Genomic DNA, 14,922 nt, shown 5'->3' with positions numbered 1-14,922 from the left:
GCTCCTGTGGGTTATTTTTGCCTTTTAACCGCATCAATTCTCCTGTCATGTCCTGGTTCTGCCATTGATCAGTGCTAAACAGCGGGACGTGCTGGCTGGGCAAAAAGGCAGCGCTACCCGCTCATTAAGATATCTAATTACTGAGGGGAGAGGTAATGCTGCGCTCTGAGCACCGAGATGTTAGACAAATGCTTGGGGATGTCACTCCGATGGCAGTTCTTATGTAGATAAGTCACTTCTGGCTGTCACCCTGCTCTGTGGTGTGCTGGGATGGAGTTAATGGGCACACACCATCCCTAAGCCTGCTCAGAGCTGCGCTTGCCTTGCACACTGAATACATTTGTGCTTTGCTTCTGCTTAAATCTGTGATTGAGGCTGGCTTTGGCGAGCCTGGACTGAGAGTTGTTTAGTTGGCAGAGTTGCTGTGGCTGGGCTGGTGTTCTGTGTAGCAGGGCTTACCTGGCTGTGTTCCCCGATAACCTCCAGCTTTTATCAGAGCGCTCCCCATCAGCACAACCCACGGTGGGTGACATGCCAGGAATGCTTATCAAGGGCCATTGTGCTCTTATCCAGCCCTTCAATAATACATGGCATTGATTTTTGCTGTGTTGAATACTATATAGTGTTTACATTCCCCAGAATAATTCAGCAGGGTAAACAGCTGAATTCTTTGGAGGTAAAGTCAATATTAACAGCGTTCGGGAGAGCACTCGCTGTCTCTCTTTGATGGAAAGCAACCTTTTCTCTTGCCTGTGCTTCGAAGGGGCTGTAATTTCTGCAGAGCAGTGCTCCCTCAGAATGCCAGTCAGATACTGTGGCCCCTGGGGCTGGTCTGGGGATCCAGGATATTGCCTATCAGCAGTTTTTGCGGGCAGTAAATTCTGCTGCTGCAAGTGCCTTTGGCTGTTTTCTGGGACTGTGGCCATTCACAGCTTCAGTTCAAAGGTGGAAGCCATCCATTATTTATCTAGTTGACCTTCTGGAGCAATTTGAGGTGTATTTGTGCAGAGGATCTGCTGGAATTGCATGTTACAGGGTAAACTGAGGATGCTAATGGAAATTCTGTGGTGAAGGCTGCAAACAGCTCCCATGGCACACTGCTTCCCACAGGCTTTGTGGTGAGTGGAGGAGCATTGTGGACTCAGCCTCTGATATTACTGCACACCTCCAAGATGCAGACATGGCAATGTGAGCACTGAAATCATTCCATCTTCAGGCTTAGAGCTGCACCTGCAGCTTCAGAGGTTTTGTGCTGCTGCTATTTTGTCCTGCACATGCTGCTTTGAAAAACAGCAGCTCAGGAAGTTGCTCCGTGGTGGTGCCCTTTGGAGCATGGAGCAGGAAGGTCCTTCGTGCCTCCCTCGGGGGGATGTCACTGGTGCCATGGGCTATTGAAAACTTCCCTTTTTTGCCTTCCTGGAGAGGTTTAGATCTGCCAGAGTACTTGTCTCAACCAGAGCCTCTCTCTCATGGTTCTTGGTGTTTTCTAGCACCTCATTAAACAAAGAAAAAACACACAGGATGAAACAGTTCCCGCTTAAATAGACCCTGACATCATCATAAATATGCAGAGCTCTGTATTGCTCCTGGAAAACCGGCAGGCCAGGAGTTGATGGAGCCTCTGGGCAGAATATGAACGCCTTGATTTTCTCTCCCCCTGAGCAGCAGTGAAGAGGGCTGCTAGGACCAGCCAGCAGAGACCCAGCTATAATTGCTTGCCTGGAGCAGTAACATATTTCTGCACACCAGCTGAATACCAATGAGGACAGAAGGAAGGAAGGTATCAAACAGAACTGCAAGCAGGAGGAAAAGGAGGATAAGTGATTAAAGGAAGGACTTGGAGGCCAAGATTGAAGACAATAAGCTAGTTCTGATTAGGGCATTTTACCAGGGAGTGATTTGGGTTTTTAATGAGGTTTTTCAAGAGCTGAATGCATTGCAAAGCTGGTTGGTGAGAAAAGGGAGCAAGGGGCCAAGCAATGTGACCCCAGGTGCCACTGAAAAGGGTGCTGCAAAGACACAGGCAGGGAGAGGGGAACTGAGCCCGGGATAACTTCACTGAAAGCAAGCACATCCTTTTGAGATTGGTGAGATTACATTTCTCACTTGGGCCTTTTCCTTCTCAGTTCTCCTCTCTGTAATTGCTCACAAGAGCCTGTGCCACATGCTCTGGGATGACCCTGCTTGAGCAGACAGGTTGGACCAGGTGACCGACCCACTGTCCCCTCCAACCTGAGCCATTCTGGGATTTAGGTTTAAGCAGTGAGAACCTTTGAAATCCCCTTCCTCTGTAATTGCCAACTTAGGATAGAGTTTTGTTTGCCCCTTGTGTGCTTGGAGATGAGAATCAGGGGGAATCAGGGAGCAGAGTGGCCCCTCCATGACCACAGAGCTCCAAAAGAGCTGCCCAGCTATGCTTCCCTGCTCTTCTGCCTGCTCCTGCAGGGCAGGGCTCAGGATGGTCCTGGCTGCACTGCCTTCTCCATGGCTGCTCCATCAAGGAGTGGAATAAGACTCAAGTTTATTTGAATTCTGTCCTTAAGGGAAAAAAAAAAAAAAAAAAAAAAAAAACCAAAACAAAGAATCCAACCCAAAGCAGTGTGATGTAACTTTCAAGCCTCAGGTGAGAGGAAGCACTGCAGCTTCACAGGGTGTTTTGGAGCATTTAGGTGCTTTGAAAGCACATACAACCGATGAACTGCCTCTGAATTATCCTTTAGGGTCTGGTAATGGGAACTAAACGTGGAGATCTAATGAGCTAAAAATAATTCTGGAAAGAACAGGCTTAGTGTCTCATGAGTCACCGAATGTCAGCATCTGCCTTTTCTTCCTGAAATAATGTTGTGGAGGCTTTGGAGGAGCTGAGGTGGGGAGGAATGAAGCCTGGCAGTGCAGCCCTCATTGCTAAGCTCCAAAATCCTCACCTGTGTCCCTTTCTGTGGGCAGCTGCACGTTAAAAATAGCCTGGGAGAGGCTGTTTCCAGGCAGCAGCAGCAGCAGCGTTTGAGGTACCTGGGCATCCGTGAGCGCTGCTCCCGGCTGACGTCACCGCTCTGCAGGGACCAGGAATGCGATGCTGGACCCGTGCCTTGGCCAGGCTGAGGATGTGGGGAGTGCTTAAAGGCTCCCAGCCTTGCCCCAGAGCGGGGAAGCTGCTCAGAGCTGGGAGCTGCAGCGCTCCCGTGCCCTTTTCCTGTGCAAAACGGGCTTTGCTGCATCAATGCCATTCAGAGGTTTGCCTTAGGGGAGTTGTTTTGAGAGGGGAAGGAGCGTGTGGGTTTGACCTATATCCTGCGCATCATGTCCAGGAAGCCTGAAAGGCATAATGGGAGGAATGTGCTCTCATTTTCACCTCCATTAATTTTATCAGATCACCGCGTTACATCTAATCGTAATTGCTGGAAATACTGAGGGAAGGAGAGGGAAAACTGTCCTGTTGCTCCCTGGCTGATCAGCTGCAGGGATTCTGTTGTTTTAAAGCCACATAAATAGAAAAAGGTGCTGTCGTTTAGTGTGGCATTGGGCTTGCGCTGAAAACATCTTTTTTGTACTGGAAATGTTATTTGTTTTGTTAGAGGGAATTGGTGAATGAGCAATTGCTGAGGCTGCATAGAAAGGAGAGATTCCTGCTAGCAGCCAGGTGCAAAATGTCTCTGCCTTCTGAAGCATCATAATGGGGTTTATTTGCATGAATTTTTTGAGCCAGCTTTCCAAAAGCTAACAGAAATACCAGCTCTGTTTTGGTTTTCCCCAGCTAGCTGATGTAGGGAATTGTAGCCAAACTGAGAGCAATGTAACCTTTTCAGGGGGGAGTGGGAAACAACACTGGAAAAATCTATCTCCAGCTGAGCAGATGGTGGGCCCACAGTCTCCTGTTTCTGAAGAGGAGCTCTATATAGGTATTTAAAACTCCATACAGAGCCTACCTTAGGATTTGTACATTTTAATGCACTGCTGCCTTTTCCCTTGCCACCACAAGCTCTGAAATGGCTGGGGGTAATTCCTGTACTGCCCATGCTCTTCAGGCTTTTAGTGCACCAATTCACAGTTGTTGATGTTAGTACAAACTCAAATATTTTCTCACCAAGCCCTCCTAACTGAGCTCTGCGTCAGTGCTGTATCCTTTGTACGAGCCCGTGTCCTTTGCGAAGCGTGGCCCTCAGCTTCCACCTGCTGTTCAGAGCCAGAACGGCAGCTCTGCCATGAATCCAGGCAAATAAAAATAATGGATTAATAAATATCCTGAGCTGGAACCCACAAGGATCCTCGAGTCCAGCTCCTGGCCCTGCATAGGACCATCCCCAAGAATCCCACCATGTGTCCCAAACGCTTCCTGAACTCTGGCAGGCTTGGGACTGTGACCACTTCCCTGGGAGCCTGTTCCAAATATTAATGTAAATTTCAATCCCAATGCTAAAAGTTAAATGAGATGAAAGTGGAATTCGAATAACAATATAAAGCAGGTCCTGCTAAGGCTATTGGTTTGGCTCAGATTAGTATTTGGTGTATTTTCCCAAAACTTGGATAGAAGAGATGATTTCCACTGCTCAAACGAGGCAGTTTGTAGCTGTTTTAAGGAATGTGCTCTCAGTTCTACAGAAGTGTGTTGTTCTTCTCTTTTCCAGCTAAAAACCACAGTGATACCCAAGTGTTCTTCTACCTGTGGATTATCTTCTGTTTCATCAGCTCTTGCTATACCCTCATTTGGGACCTGAAGATGGACTGGGGTCTCTTTGACAAAAATGCTGGTGAAAATACCTTTCTCCGAGAAGGAATTGTCTATCCACAGAAAGTGCGTATGCAGCCTGCTCTTACCTTAGGACTGGCTTTTAACATTTTAACCAAACTTGCTGAGTTTAGAGCATGTTGCATTTGCCCACTGAAGCATTTCAATGCTACAGGCCGGGATTTTCCAGCAACAGAGCTGATTTGTTTCCAAGAGATCATTTCTGTTCGTTTTGCTTGAGTTTGAGCAGCAGATTCTGTAGCTTCCCAAAGACCTGGTGAGGTCTTTTGGATGCAGAAGGTGTTTGTTGAGCTGTTTTGTTCTTGTTGCTCCTCAGGCATACTACTATTGTGCCATTGTAGAAGACATCATCCTGCGTTTTGCGTGGACCATCCAGATCTCCCTCACTTCCATGCAAATCTTTCCCTACGCTGCAGACATCATTTCTACTGTATTTGCCCCGCTTGAGGTGTTCCGGTAAGGCTGCTGGGCTGAGCAGCTCATTTCTCTTGTTTTTATTTTCACTTTTTTGTTCTGTAACGTCAGCACTGCGGGGGGGAAGCACCTGGATCCTTGGATGTGGAGTATACTGGGTTTTATTTCAAGCAGACCAGGATTAACAGGAATATTTAATCCAAACAGGGGGCTGAGTGAAGAAAAGGGTAGAGAGCTCTGCCACAGTGTAGAGCTGAATCCTTCACACTGTGTTTGCAGTTTCTTCTGAACTGTGACATAATCTTGAGGGGTTAGCTTTTACCAAATTTCTAATTGAAATTTCTCTTGATTCTCAAGTTTCCAATTTTCAAACCTCTTTGTATTCTGTGTCATCAATTTGTATCCTGCAAGCTTCCAGGACTTTTAGACACCTTTTACTGTAGCTGGAAACCCAGCCTTACAGCTTCTTGGGAAGTACTTGAAGCTGACCCTCACTCATGTAGATGCTGGAGGTGGCCTTTGGCTTGTAATGCTTGGTACCTCCATGCTGTCCATATTAGGATAGGGAATAAGCCAAACAGGTTCTGTTGTTCTCCGGAGGAAAGATGTTGCTGTGAGCCACTGGATGTTTCTCCAGTGCTTTGCCAAATGCAGTAAACACCTGTAAAAGGGGAACTCAGTTGGTAATTCTCCTTTTTCTCTCTATCCATCCATCCATCCATCCATCCATCCATCCATCCATCCATGCAGGCGGTTTGTGTGGAACTTCTTCCGTCTGGAGAATGAGCACTTGAACAACTGCGGCGAGTTCCGTGCCGTGAGGGACATCTCGGTGGCACCGCTCAACGCCGACGACCTGACGCTCCTGGACCAGATGATGGACCAGGAGGACGGTGTCCGGAACCGCCGCAAGAACAAGCAGTGGAAACGCAGCCTGAGCGTGTCCCTGCGCAGGCCTCGCCTCGCCTCACAGTACGTTGGGCCTCTGCACTGCCACAAAATCCTGCCCTGGAACTGTTCTTAATGCCTGCTGGGCGTTTATGCACCGGGAGTCCTGGACTGGGAGTCCTGGACTGGGAATTGCGTGAAGGTTTCCAAGCCGCGCAAAGATTTTCAAAGTCATCAAAGGGAGGGCAGGTCCAATTAGTTAAACGAGCGTGCCTCTCTCTGCCAGGGAACTAATCCATCCTTTACGCATTTGGGGTTCTGGTAAACCATCAGGAAAGGGAGTTCCCTTTCTACAAGGCTCCTCCTTTGCAGAAATAGTCTGACAGAGGTTATAAATGCAAACTGGAGGAGAGGTTCTCCTCAACCAGACATTTCTGAAAAGAGGGAGAGGGACTCTGTATACCTCATAGTGACAGAAGGAGCAATGGTTTTAAACTGACAGAGGGCAGGGTTAGATTAGATATTAAGAAGAAATTCTTCTCTGTGAGGGTGGTGAGGCCCTAGCACAGGGTGCCCGGAGAAGCTGTGGATGCCCCATCCCTGGAAGTGTTCAAGGCCAGGCTGGATTGGGCCCTGAGCAATATGGTCTATGGCTGTCACTCACATCCCTGTCCCTGGCAGGAAGGCTGGAACCAGACGATCTTTATGGTCCCTTCCAACCCAAACCATTCCATGACTCTGTATGATTCCAGTTATTCCTTGGTTTAAGGTTCATATGTAAGATCTCAGACTCCTTCCTCTCTCAAATCCAAACCCGTACATTTTTTCTTCCCACCCATCATTCTTGTGCCCCAAACGTTTCCCCACCCTGCACCCCAGCCCCTGAACGTGTCCACTGTGTGTTTTCTCTGCAGTGTTGTTCCAGTGTCCTGTGTCCCTCCTGCTCTGGCAGCACGGCTGTGCAGCCCCGCCCTTTGGCCAGGGAACAAGCCCAGGCTCCTCAGGGATGCTGAGGCACAGCGGGTCAGGAGTGTTGTGCAATCCCTGCAGCACTGCCTGGGAGGGGTGGGAGAAGGAGGAGGGTGTGCTCTGGCCTCAGGGCTGTGCTGGGCTCTTATCCCTGCACGGATGGGACCAATACCAACAGCCTTTGGGTGGCTGCTAGAGACTGAAAAAATGTTATGCAAAGGGAATGTGAGCCAAAGCCTGTGGAATTCCCTCCAGCCATGCCCATTTATCCCTCAAACATGCAGTGAGTGGAGATGTGCCAGGCACATCCCTAAAGAACTTCCTGCTCCTTCCTGCAGCCCAGCAGGAGATGGAGCAGGAACACTCCTCTGGATCCTGCGAGGGTTTGGTGGAGTTCTGTGGGGAGGGCTGGGCAGGTGCCCACATCCAGCAGTGCTGTGTCCCCAGCCACGTCACAGCCTGGCAGGTGACACTGGCCATGGGCAGAGTCTGCCCAGCAAGGTGTGGAGTGGGCAGTGGCACAGGGGGAGGATACTGAGGGACAGCTGGGGCATCTTTACAAGGCTCTGCTATTCCCAGGGTGAGTGGGAGGGTGTGAAGCAGTGAAACAGTAGATTGTTTATTTCCCCTCTGTGTAAGAAAGACATATTTTTCCCTTTTTTTATTCCCCCAAGTGCACTGTGGGTTTGCTGTCTGCATGTCATTCCAGAAATTCCTTCTCCCCAGTGAGTGTTTTGTGTTTTGTTTTTTTAACAGGTCCAAGGCTTCTGACACAAAGGTATTGATAGAGGACCTAGCAAACGAAGTGAACACATGAGATGGCCACGTTCTCTTATTCCACATCCTTTGTTTTCTCGTTCTGTTTCCCTCTTCCCCAAGTAACCCGAGCTCTGGTACAGATCCAGCTGAAAACAGGAGAAAACACTGAACACGTTTTCTGAGCTCTTCCAGACCAGATCCTATGGACTCCAACAAGCTCACTGTGTTTAGTTTCTTTTCTTCTGGGTTAATTTTAATGTTCTATTTTAAACAAACAAACAAACAAAAAATAAAATATTTTACTTTGTTTTGCCAATAAAGAGGACAGTTCAGGAAAGAAGGATTGTTTACAGTCTCAACAAGGACATACAAACCTTATCTGGATAACGAAGCATCATAGGGACTCCCTCACGGGACAGTGCCAAGAGCACACTCAGTTTCTGCTTGGCCCGGTTTTGACTGGTTGAAACCGGACTTTTTAAATCTGATTTTTTTTGTTGTTGTTGGTTTTTTTTTCCAGTTGTTTGTTTTTTTCCTTCATATCCAGCGCTGAGGCACTGGCTGCACTTGCAGGGAAAGTGCACTTAGAGCAGTATCTTCATTCATGAAGCTACTTTTTAATTTGATGTAACTTTTCTTATAATTTTTTTGAAATATGATGTATCTGTTGCGTATAGTTTTCACATTATTTATGAAACTTAACGACCATATGAGAGTGATTTTGAGTCCTGTGCAATGAAGGTTGTAACGGTAAAACAAAGTGGGGAATGTAGATCTCCATCTCCAGGGTCGTGGGGTGATGCCCCTGCAAATGCCCCTTCAGTGAGACAACTTGCACCTGTGTGTACCTTCTCTCTCTTTTATTTCTTTTCAATTTTATTTTAAACCAAAGTTTCTCTTTGTGATATTTTTTTAGTTGCTGCTACTGCTTCTGGCCATGTCTCTCATGCCAGTTCAAAGCCAACTTCTCCATGTGTGAAAGTAGTGCAGATGGTCCTAAGGAAAGGAGAGTTGGTTCCCACCAACAGCACAAAACACTGGGTGAACAAAGGCTTTGGAACCTCATTCTCCAGATCAAAAAGTACTTTTCCAAGCCTTAGGTGTGTCATGAGGGCATCTCAGTCCAAGCAGGGAGCTTTTCAGTTCTCCAGCAGCCCAGTAAAGAGGGACAAGGCAAGGAGGTGACAGTTCTCATGGGACAGAGGGGGTTCATCAGGCTGGGGCTAAGGAGTGATGGTACGTTTCAGGGAGCATGGAAAGAACTGTGGTGTGCCCACCTGATGGGGAAGGTGAGATGGAAAACAGCTCTTCTGTGGCTTCTGGTTTAGCAAAAAGCCTCTGTTGGGCACTTGGCCTGGTGATCTGCCCCTTGACTCATCTCATTCTCCCAGTTTGGGAAGTGGGATACTTGAGCAGACCTGGGTAGTAGACAGCTGAGCAAATCATGTTGGAAGAGAGATGTGAATTCAATGGTCTCGTTGGTCTCCCCTCCTCCTGGGAGGGAGCCATGGAGCCAGAGTCCTGTCATCCTTCCCTTGGCATGCCTTGTTCTCCCCGGGTCTGCAGGGGAAGGGTGAAACTCCCGAAGGAGGATCCTCACCTGGTTGGTGGCAGTTTGGGCAATGGAATGGCAGGAATCTCTCCTCAGTTGCTGTTTGGTGGTTGTTTCCCTGAATCAGCACCGTATCCCCCACAGCTGCTATGTTGCATTTCCTCGGTTTGCTTGCTGCGCCTCTTGTCCAGAGGAAGTGAAGAAGGAAACTTGGTTCTCTTCATTTAGTTGGAAATAGATTAACACGCTTTAAATAGATTAAAGCCCTGTTGTGGTGCTGCTCCTCTCATCTCCCTCCGTGTGGGGCTGCTCTGGTGGGAGCAGAGCTGGATGAGCCATGGCTGTACTGTCCATCTCCCCTGGATTCCTGTCCTTACCTCCCTTAGGCCAGCTCATACTTAAAACAGAGCATTCCCATTCCCATGGAAGTGGAGTCTGGGATAAAGCCCCTTACAATATTTCAGCCCCTTAAAATATTTTAGGTTCCTAATTTGCATTGGTGCCATGTCCAAACTATGTGTAGGCACTTCCAGCAGTGGGGAATGGAGCCATCCCTGCCTGGGGAGCTTAGGGGAGGGCAGCTGCACTGGGAGGGAGGCAATCCAAAATTATTTGGATTCATTCAAATCAAGTAGTACCACTGGGTGTTACTTAAGCAAGTGGGGGCTTTTTATACAAAGAATCTGAGCTCTACTGGTAATTATCTTCCTTTCAGAAGGAAATCAAAAACACAGAGAGACATTGTGAGCAACCTGGTCTAGTGGAGGATGTCCCTGCCCTTGGCAGGCGGTTGGAACTATATGGTCTTTAAGGTCACTTCCAACCCAAACCATCCCATGGTTCTGTGATTTGGAAGTGATGCCAGTCCCCTGGCAGCACTCTGCCTTCCTCAGCTGGGCTGGGGAGGGCAGGGCACGGCTGGGTGGGCTATGTCCATCTGTCCATCCCGCTGCTGCACCGTCCCACCCTCTGCTTCCCAACGTGATGGGGTGGGTCGGGTTGCAAGTGATTAAATCCTTATTCTGTAGTTTACCCAAATCCTTATGGGAAGCAGGAATTCAGTGTGTCCATCTGCTCTGCTCCTTGCTCTGCTCTTTCTCTTCCCTTTTTCTGTCTTTGCTGGCAGGAGAAGTAAGGAAAACAAAAAAAAAAAAGGGAGGTGGCAAATGACGAGCAAACATTATCTCCTAAAATAAAACATGGTCCCTTTTGGCAGTGAAGATGCTGTCTCGGGGGAAAGCAGCCTGAATTCCCAGAAGTGTGGCTTTTAAAGGCTCCTAGCTCCCAGCCCTGCATCTGCCTGTTCCCTCCCTCCCAGAGATTTCTGAGAAATCAGGTGTGCAGATTCCTCCTGAGAGCGAGCACTAAAGCCAGGATGGCTCCACGTCTACGAGAACATCTGGCCAATAAAGGGAGACCTAATGAAGCAGAACAGATGGTGAGAAAATAGCCCTGTCACTCCTTGGGAGCAGCAGGAGCCAGGGCAGTGGGGACATTCCCAGGGTGGCTGCATTTCCTGAGCTGAGCTTTGCTCATGGGTGCTTGAGAACATTCCTGGAGGGAGAGCAGCAGGGTGGCAGTCCAGAAGGACAGAGCAGCATTAAAAGGAGCTGGGGCTGAGGGGTTTATCCACTGCTTTAATTGTTGGGATGCAGCTGGATGGGAGGTGGAAGCTGAGGAAGGTCTTTAAGCTGTGGATTTCAAGTGTTGGGCTGTGCCTCATGATTCAGTGGAGGTTGGATTGTACAGCTCTGAGGGTGGTATGGAGCTGCTTTGGGCTGGTGAAACCCATCAGGATGGTGCAGTCTAAGGAGAGGAGATGCCTGCTGCTCCTCTGGGGATCTTGTGGTTGCAGGGGGTGAGCTGTTGCAGCATCCAGAGTTTATTTGCTGGCTGGGGTTCCCCATGTGGCTTTGGGACGGTGTCACCAGAAACACCAGGTCCCTGTGTGTGGGCAGGGCAATGCCATGTGCCATGGCTGTGTTCCTGACAGGACGGCAGGGCAGGATTGGGATCTTTGGATTCTGCTAGCAGGAGTGGGGGCTCTCCAATGAAAATTGATGCTCTCCCATCACATTTTAAAAGAAATGCATTTGCAGCACTCCTGGCTGCAGTCTGTATGTATCCAGTAAGCTCCTACCTCTCTCATCCAGGTGCATTCCCAAAGCCAGCTGGTGTTCATCCTACGCCTTTCCCAACCCTGCTCCTGGCCCTCCTCATTCTCTCAGTGTCTTTGCTGTTTGATTCCAATGAAAGGGGTCAACTGGCAGCAGCCTTCAGCATGAACACCTTGGAATGGCCGAGATCTCTGGTGGAAATCTCAGCAGAGCTGGATCCTGCTGCTCCTACTTCCCTAAAAACTCTTGTGCTGCTTGTTCTGGTGCTCAGCTGCAAGGCCAGTGTGGCAGACAGGGAGGGAAAGCCTGTTCCTGGTTCAGGAAATAACAGTCCCTGGGGATTTTACTTCCAACGAGCAGTGGAGACAGCGTGAAGCCTTTGCTGTGTTTTGAAGGGCCGAGTGGGTTTGGCCTTGTCCTCCAGGGATGCTGCCCTGCTCTGCTCGCTGGGTATCAGGCCACGTGTTGGGAAGTGTCCTAGGGCTGGGACATGGCTTGGCGAGCTGGGGACACAAATGCCACTTCGCTCACGTGCTGCATCCCAGCTCCACATCCTCCGTCCTCTCCTCTGCCCTTCTGCTTTGCACTCGCAGGGGGAAGGTGATCTTCTGCCTTAAACTTTCTTTTTTGTTTTAATTTACGTTTTTATTCCAGAAGGCAATCGGATTGTTTTGTCTCCTTGGAAAAGAGGGTCTGGGGCTCCTGGGGGAAGAGTGGGAAATCCCTACGGTACCTCTGCAGCAGTCACGGCTGGGCTCAGTGGCTGTCACCTCATCAAACCTTGCCTCCTTTACATGACCCCAATCCCAAACTCTGCACCTTGGGGCGAGTGGCCCCTGCTGCCACCGTGGGCTAAACTGGTATGTCACCATCCCTAGGGACTTCGATCCCTGCTGCAACACCCTGGAAAAGGAGAGGGAAGGGACACAACACGGGAAGTTCCCTTATGCTGACACCCCAGCCCTGTTCCCGGTGGGAGCCAAAGGCTGCCCTGGCCCAGGCACAGCCCTTGCAAAATGGGCAAGAGGCACTGCCCCGGCCTGACAGTCCCTCAAGCTCTGTAAACCAAATTGCAAACTCTTCACTCCAGAGGAGAAATTGGGCATCCTGGTAGAACTTGCCATGACCTCTCCATCCCGTAGGTCCTCGTGGCGAAGGATCGGCGCTCGGAAGGGGCCCAGAGTGGAAATGCCGACATTCCCCCCGGGCCCCGCTGTCGCCTTCCTCTCCCCCTCCCCGCTGTGTTGGTCTAAATGATCTTTCTATGAAGCCCTGTAGATGTCAAAAGTAATTATGGAGTGTGATTAGTCCTCTGTGGGTGCTTTCTTTCTTCCCCCCTCCTTTCTCTTTTGCTATCCCCTTCTCCACTCTTCTTGTTTTGGCTCAGTGGAAAAGGTGAGGACAAAGAATTGCCGCTTGCTTGGACTCATGATGTATCTGTGACTGCGCTATTAGCTGTCTCCTCCTTCCTCCCCAAATGGATATAATTTTTGAAGTGTGGAATTCCCTTCTTGATAAGTAGGTTAAAAAAAAAAAATACTGCACAATGTGATACTGTTTCATAGTTTCTAGGTGGTTGTATACAGCAAAGTTACTGTGATTGTGTTTTTTCAAAGGAAAAAGTGATTGGTTACAAAATCTGTCCTTTTTTCATTATTACAAGCTCTTTGTTTTCCAATGATCTGATGGCTCTTTTGTCCCTGGTCTGTGTGTGTGTCTTCTCAAGTCTCACCCCTGTGCTGCATTCACCCTTGGAGCATTGGCTCCTGCTGCTCTTGCTCTTTTGGGAGCTGTGGGATGTCGCTGGTGGCTTGAAGGACATCCATGTCCTGGGAGGAGGTGGAGGTGCTTGGAGGAGGGAGATATCTGATGAGGGGTTGGAGGGGCTCACAGGAAGCAGCCCGGGTTTCTTCCAGCACCAGCCCAGCTCACACCCAACATGCCAGGGGCTGGTGCTGGAGGAAACCTCCTGCCCAGACTGTGCTGTGCTGGCCAAAGGCTCGTGGTCCTTTTGGGAGCCTTTGGTTGCCCCTCTCCAGCTGATCTCCAGTCCAAGGTGGCGTCCTGCCAGCACAATGCGTGACCAGAGGCTCAACAGCCCAGCCCTGGGTTGTTTGGGGTCTGTGCTTTTATTTTGCTCTTTAAATCTCTTCATTGCCTCTTGCAATCAGTCTCCCTCTAGAAGAGAGCCCAGAGCCTTGAAATCACTCTAAGCCTGTTGCTGCTCACAGCAGCCACTTCCCAGAGGTTTAATCCCAGCCACAGCTCCCTGCTGGCATTCCTGGCTGGTGGCAGGAGCCTGGCTGGTGGCAGGAGCCCTCCTGCTGCCCTTGCTTTGGCACCTCACCCCAGCTCCATGGGGATGTCTCCCCATGGAGCTGTGTCACCTCCGCAGCCCAGGCAAAGGAGCCGGGATCCCTTTCTGGAATGGCCTGCAGGTAAGGATGTGTCCTGGCGTCACAGGGGATGTTGGACCCCAGTGCTGGGGGACAGGACGAGGGTGGTTCCTCTGCCCTGGGCTCTTCCACACAGAGCTCTCAGCTGGCCCTACCTGCCTGGAAGCAGCCAAGTGAAGATGCTCGTTCTGTCCCCCATAGAGTCACCCCTGTTGTCAGCCCCCGTGGGGAAGGAGGCCCTTGGGCTCAGGTTTGGCTGTGATAAGGGCCCCAGGGCCACCAAGGGTGGCCGGGGGTATTTTAAGAAGATAAAAGTAATTTCTTGCTGCTCGTGCTGGCAGGGCCTGGTGTGGCCAGAGCCAGGAGGATTAAAACAATTTCATAATCCTGGTGATTTCCTTTTGATCGGGATTATGAAACCAATCACGAATATCAAAAGCCACAGCTTAAAGCGGCAGCCGGAGTGGGGCTGGGACACCCTGGGCCCCCTCAGATCCCCGGTGCCCCCAGGGACAACAGCCCTGGCACCTCCAGGTAAGCGCTGCCCACCTGGGACCCTCGTCCTGCATGGCGGGGCCTCGGGGGGTCAGGGTGGGGGTGTTGGTGTGTGGTGGGCAGGCACGTGTGGCATGCAGGGCTTGGGGGTAGGGATGTGTGTGGATGCACCCAGCTCGGCTCCCACCGCCCTCCTGCCTGGAAATGCCACAGCCCTGGCTCGCCGTGGGTCCAAAGCAGGATTTGGCCTCCGGAAAGGAGGAGAATTTAGCACAGCTGCAAACGTGTGATGCTCGCAGGAAGGTGCCGAGAGCCGGCGGGCTTTGCTGCTGGAGAAATGCCCCCGGCGCCGGGAGCTCCGTCCCCATCCCGCAGGTGCGGAACAGCCCCCCCGGCACCGAGGCCCGGCTTCGCTCGCAGCCCAGACAAAGGGCACTCCTGAGGGAGGGCCAGGGCAGCCGGGACCCCTCCGTCCTGCTGGCTTCCCCTCCTGTGCAGTTCCCTGGGTGCAGCGCGGGGTCACCGCTGTCCCCAGCGTGGCGGTGGCCGCGGTGGCCTGGCCCTGCAGGGACCGGGCGGTCCCGG

The 14,922-nt window shown here is 50.5% G+C and overlaps 1 protein-coding gene across 2 annotated transcripts in view; it reads left to right on the top strand.

Moving 5' to 3' along the window:
- XPR1 (xenotropic and polytropic retrovirus receptor 1) overlaps window positions 1–8,536 on the top strand; it is a 108,841-nt gene extending 100,305 nt beyond the window's left edge. Inside the window, exons 12-15 of one of the 2 annotated variants that reach the window (XM_053950243.1) lie at window positions 4,626–4,792; window positions 5,064–5,203; window positions 5,912–6,133; window positions 7,775–8,536. In XM_053950243.1, the coding sequence (XP_053806218.1) occupies window positions 4,626–4,792; window positions 5,064–5,203; window positions 5,912–6,133; window positions 7,775–7,835 (590 nt within the window). In that variant the 3' untranslated portion in view covers window positions 7,836–8,536. The remainder of the gene's footprint in view (window positions 1–4,625; window positions 4,793–5,063; window positions 5,204–5,911; window positions 6,134–7,774) is intronic. The other variant, XM_053950244.1, reaches the window with a different exon arrangement.
- Window positions 8,537–14,922: the final 6,386 nt, after the last annotated feature.

This window comes from Vidua chalybeata, chromosome 9, assembly GCF_026979565.1.
Source record: "Vidua chalybeata isolate OUT-0048 chromosome 9, bVidCha1 merged haplotype, whole genome shotgun sequence".
Taxonomy (NCBI): Eukaryota; Metazoa; Chordata; class Aves; order Passeriformes; family Viduidae; genus Vidua; species Vidua chalybeata.
This window is presented reverse-complemented; position numbering and strand designations above follow the sequence as displayed.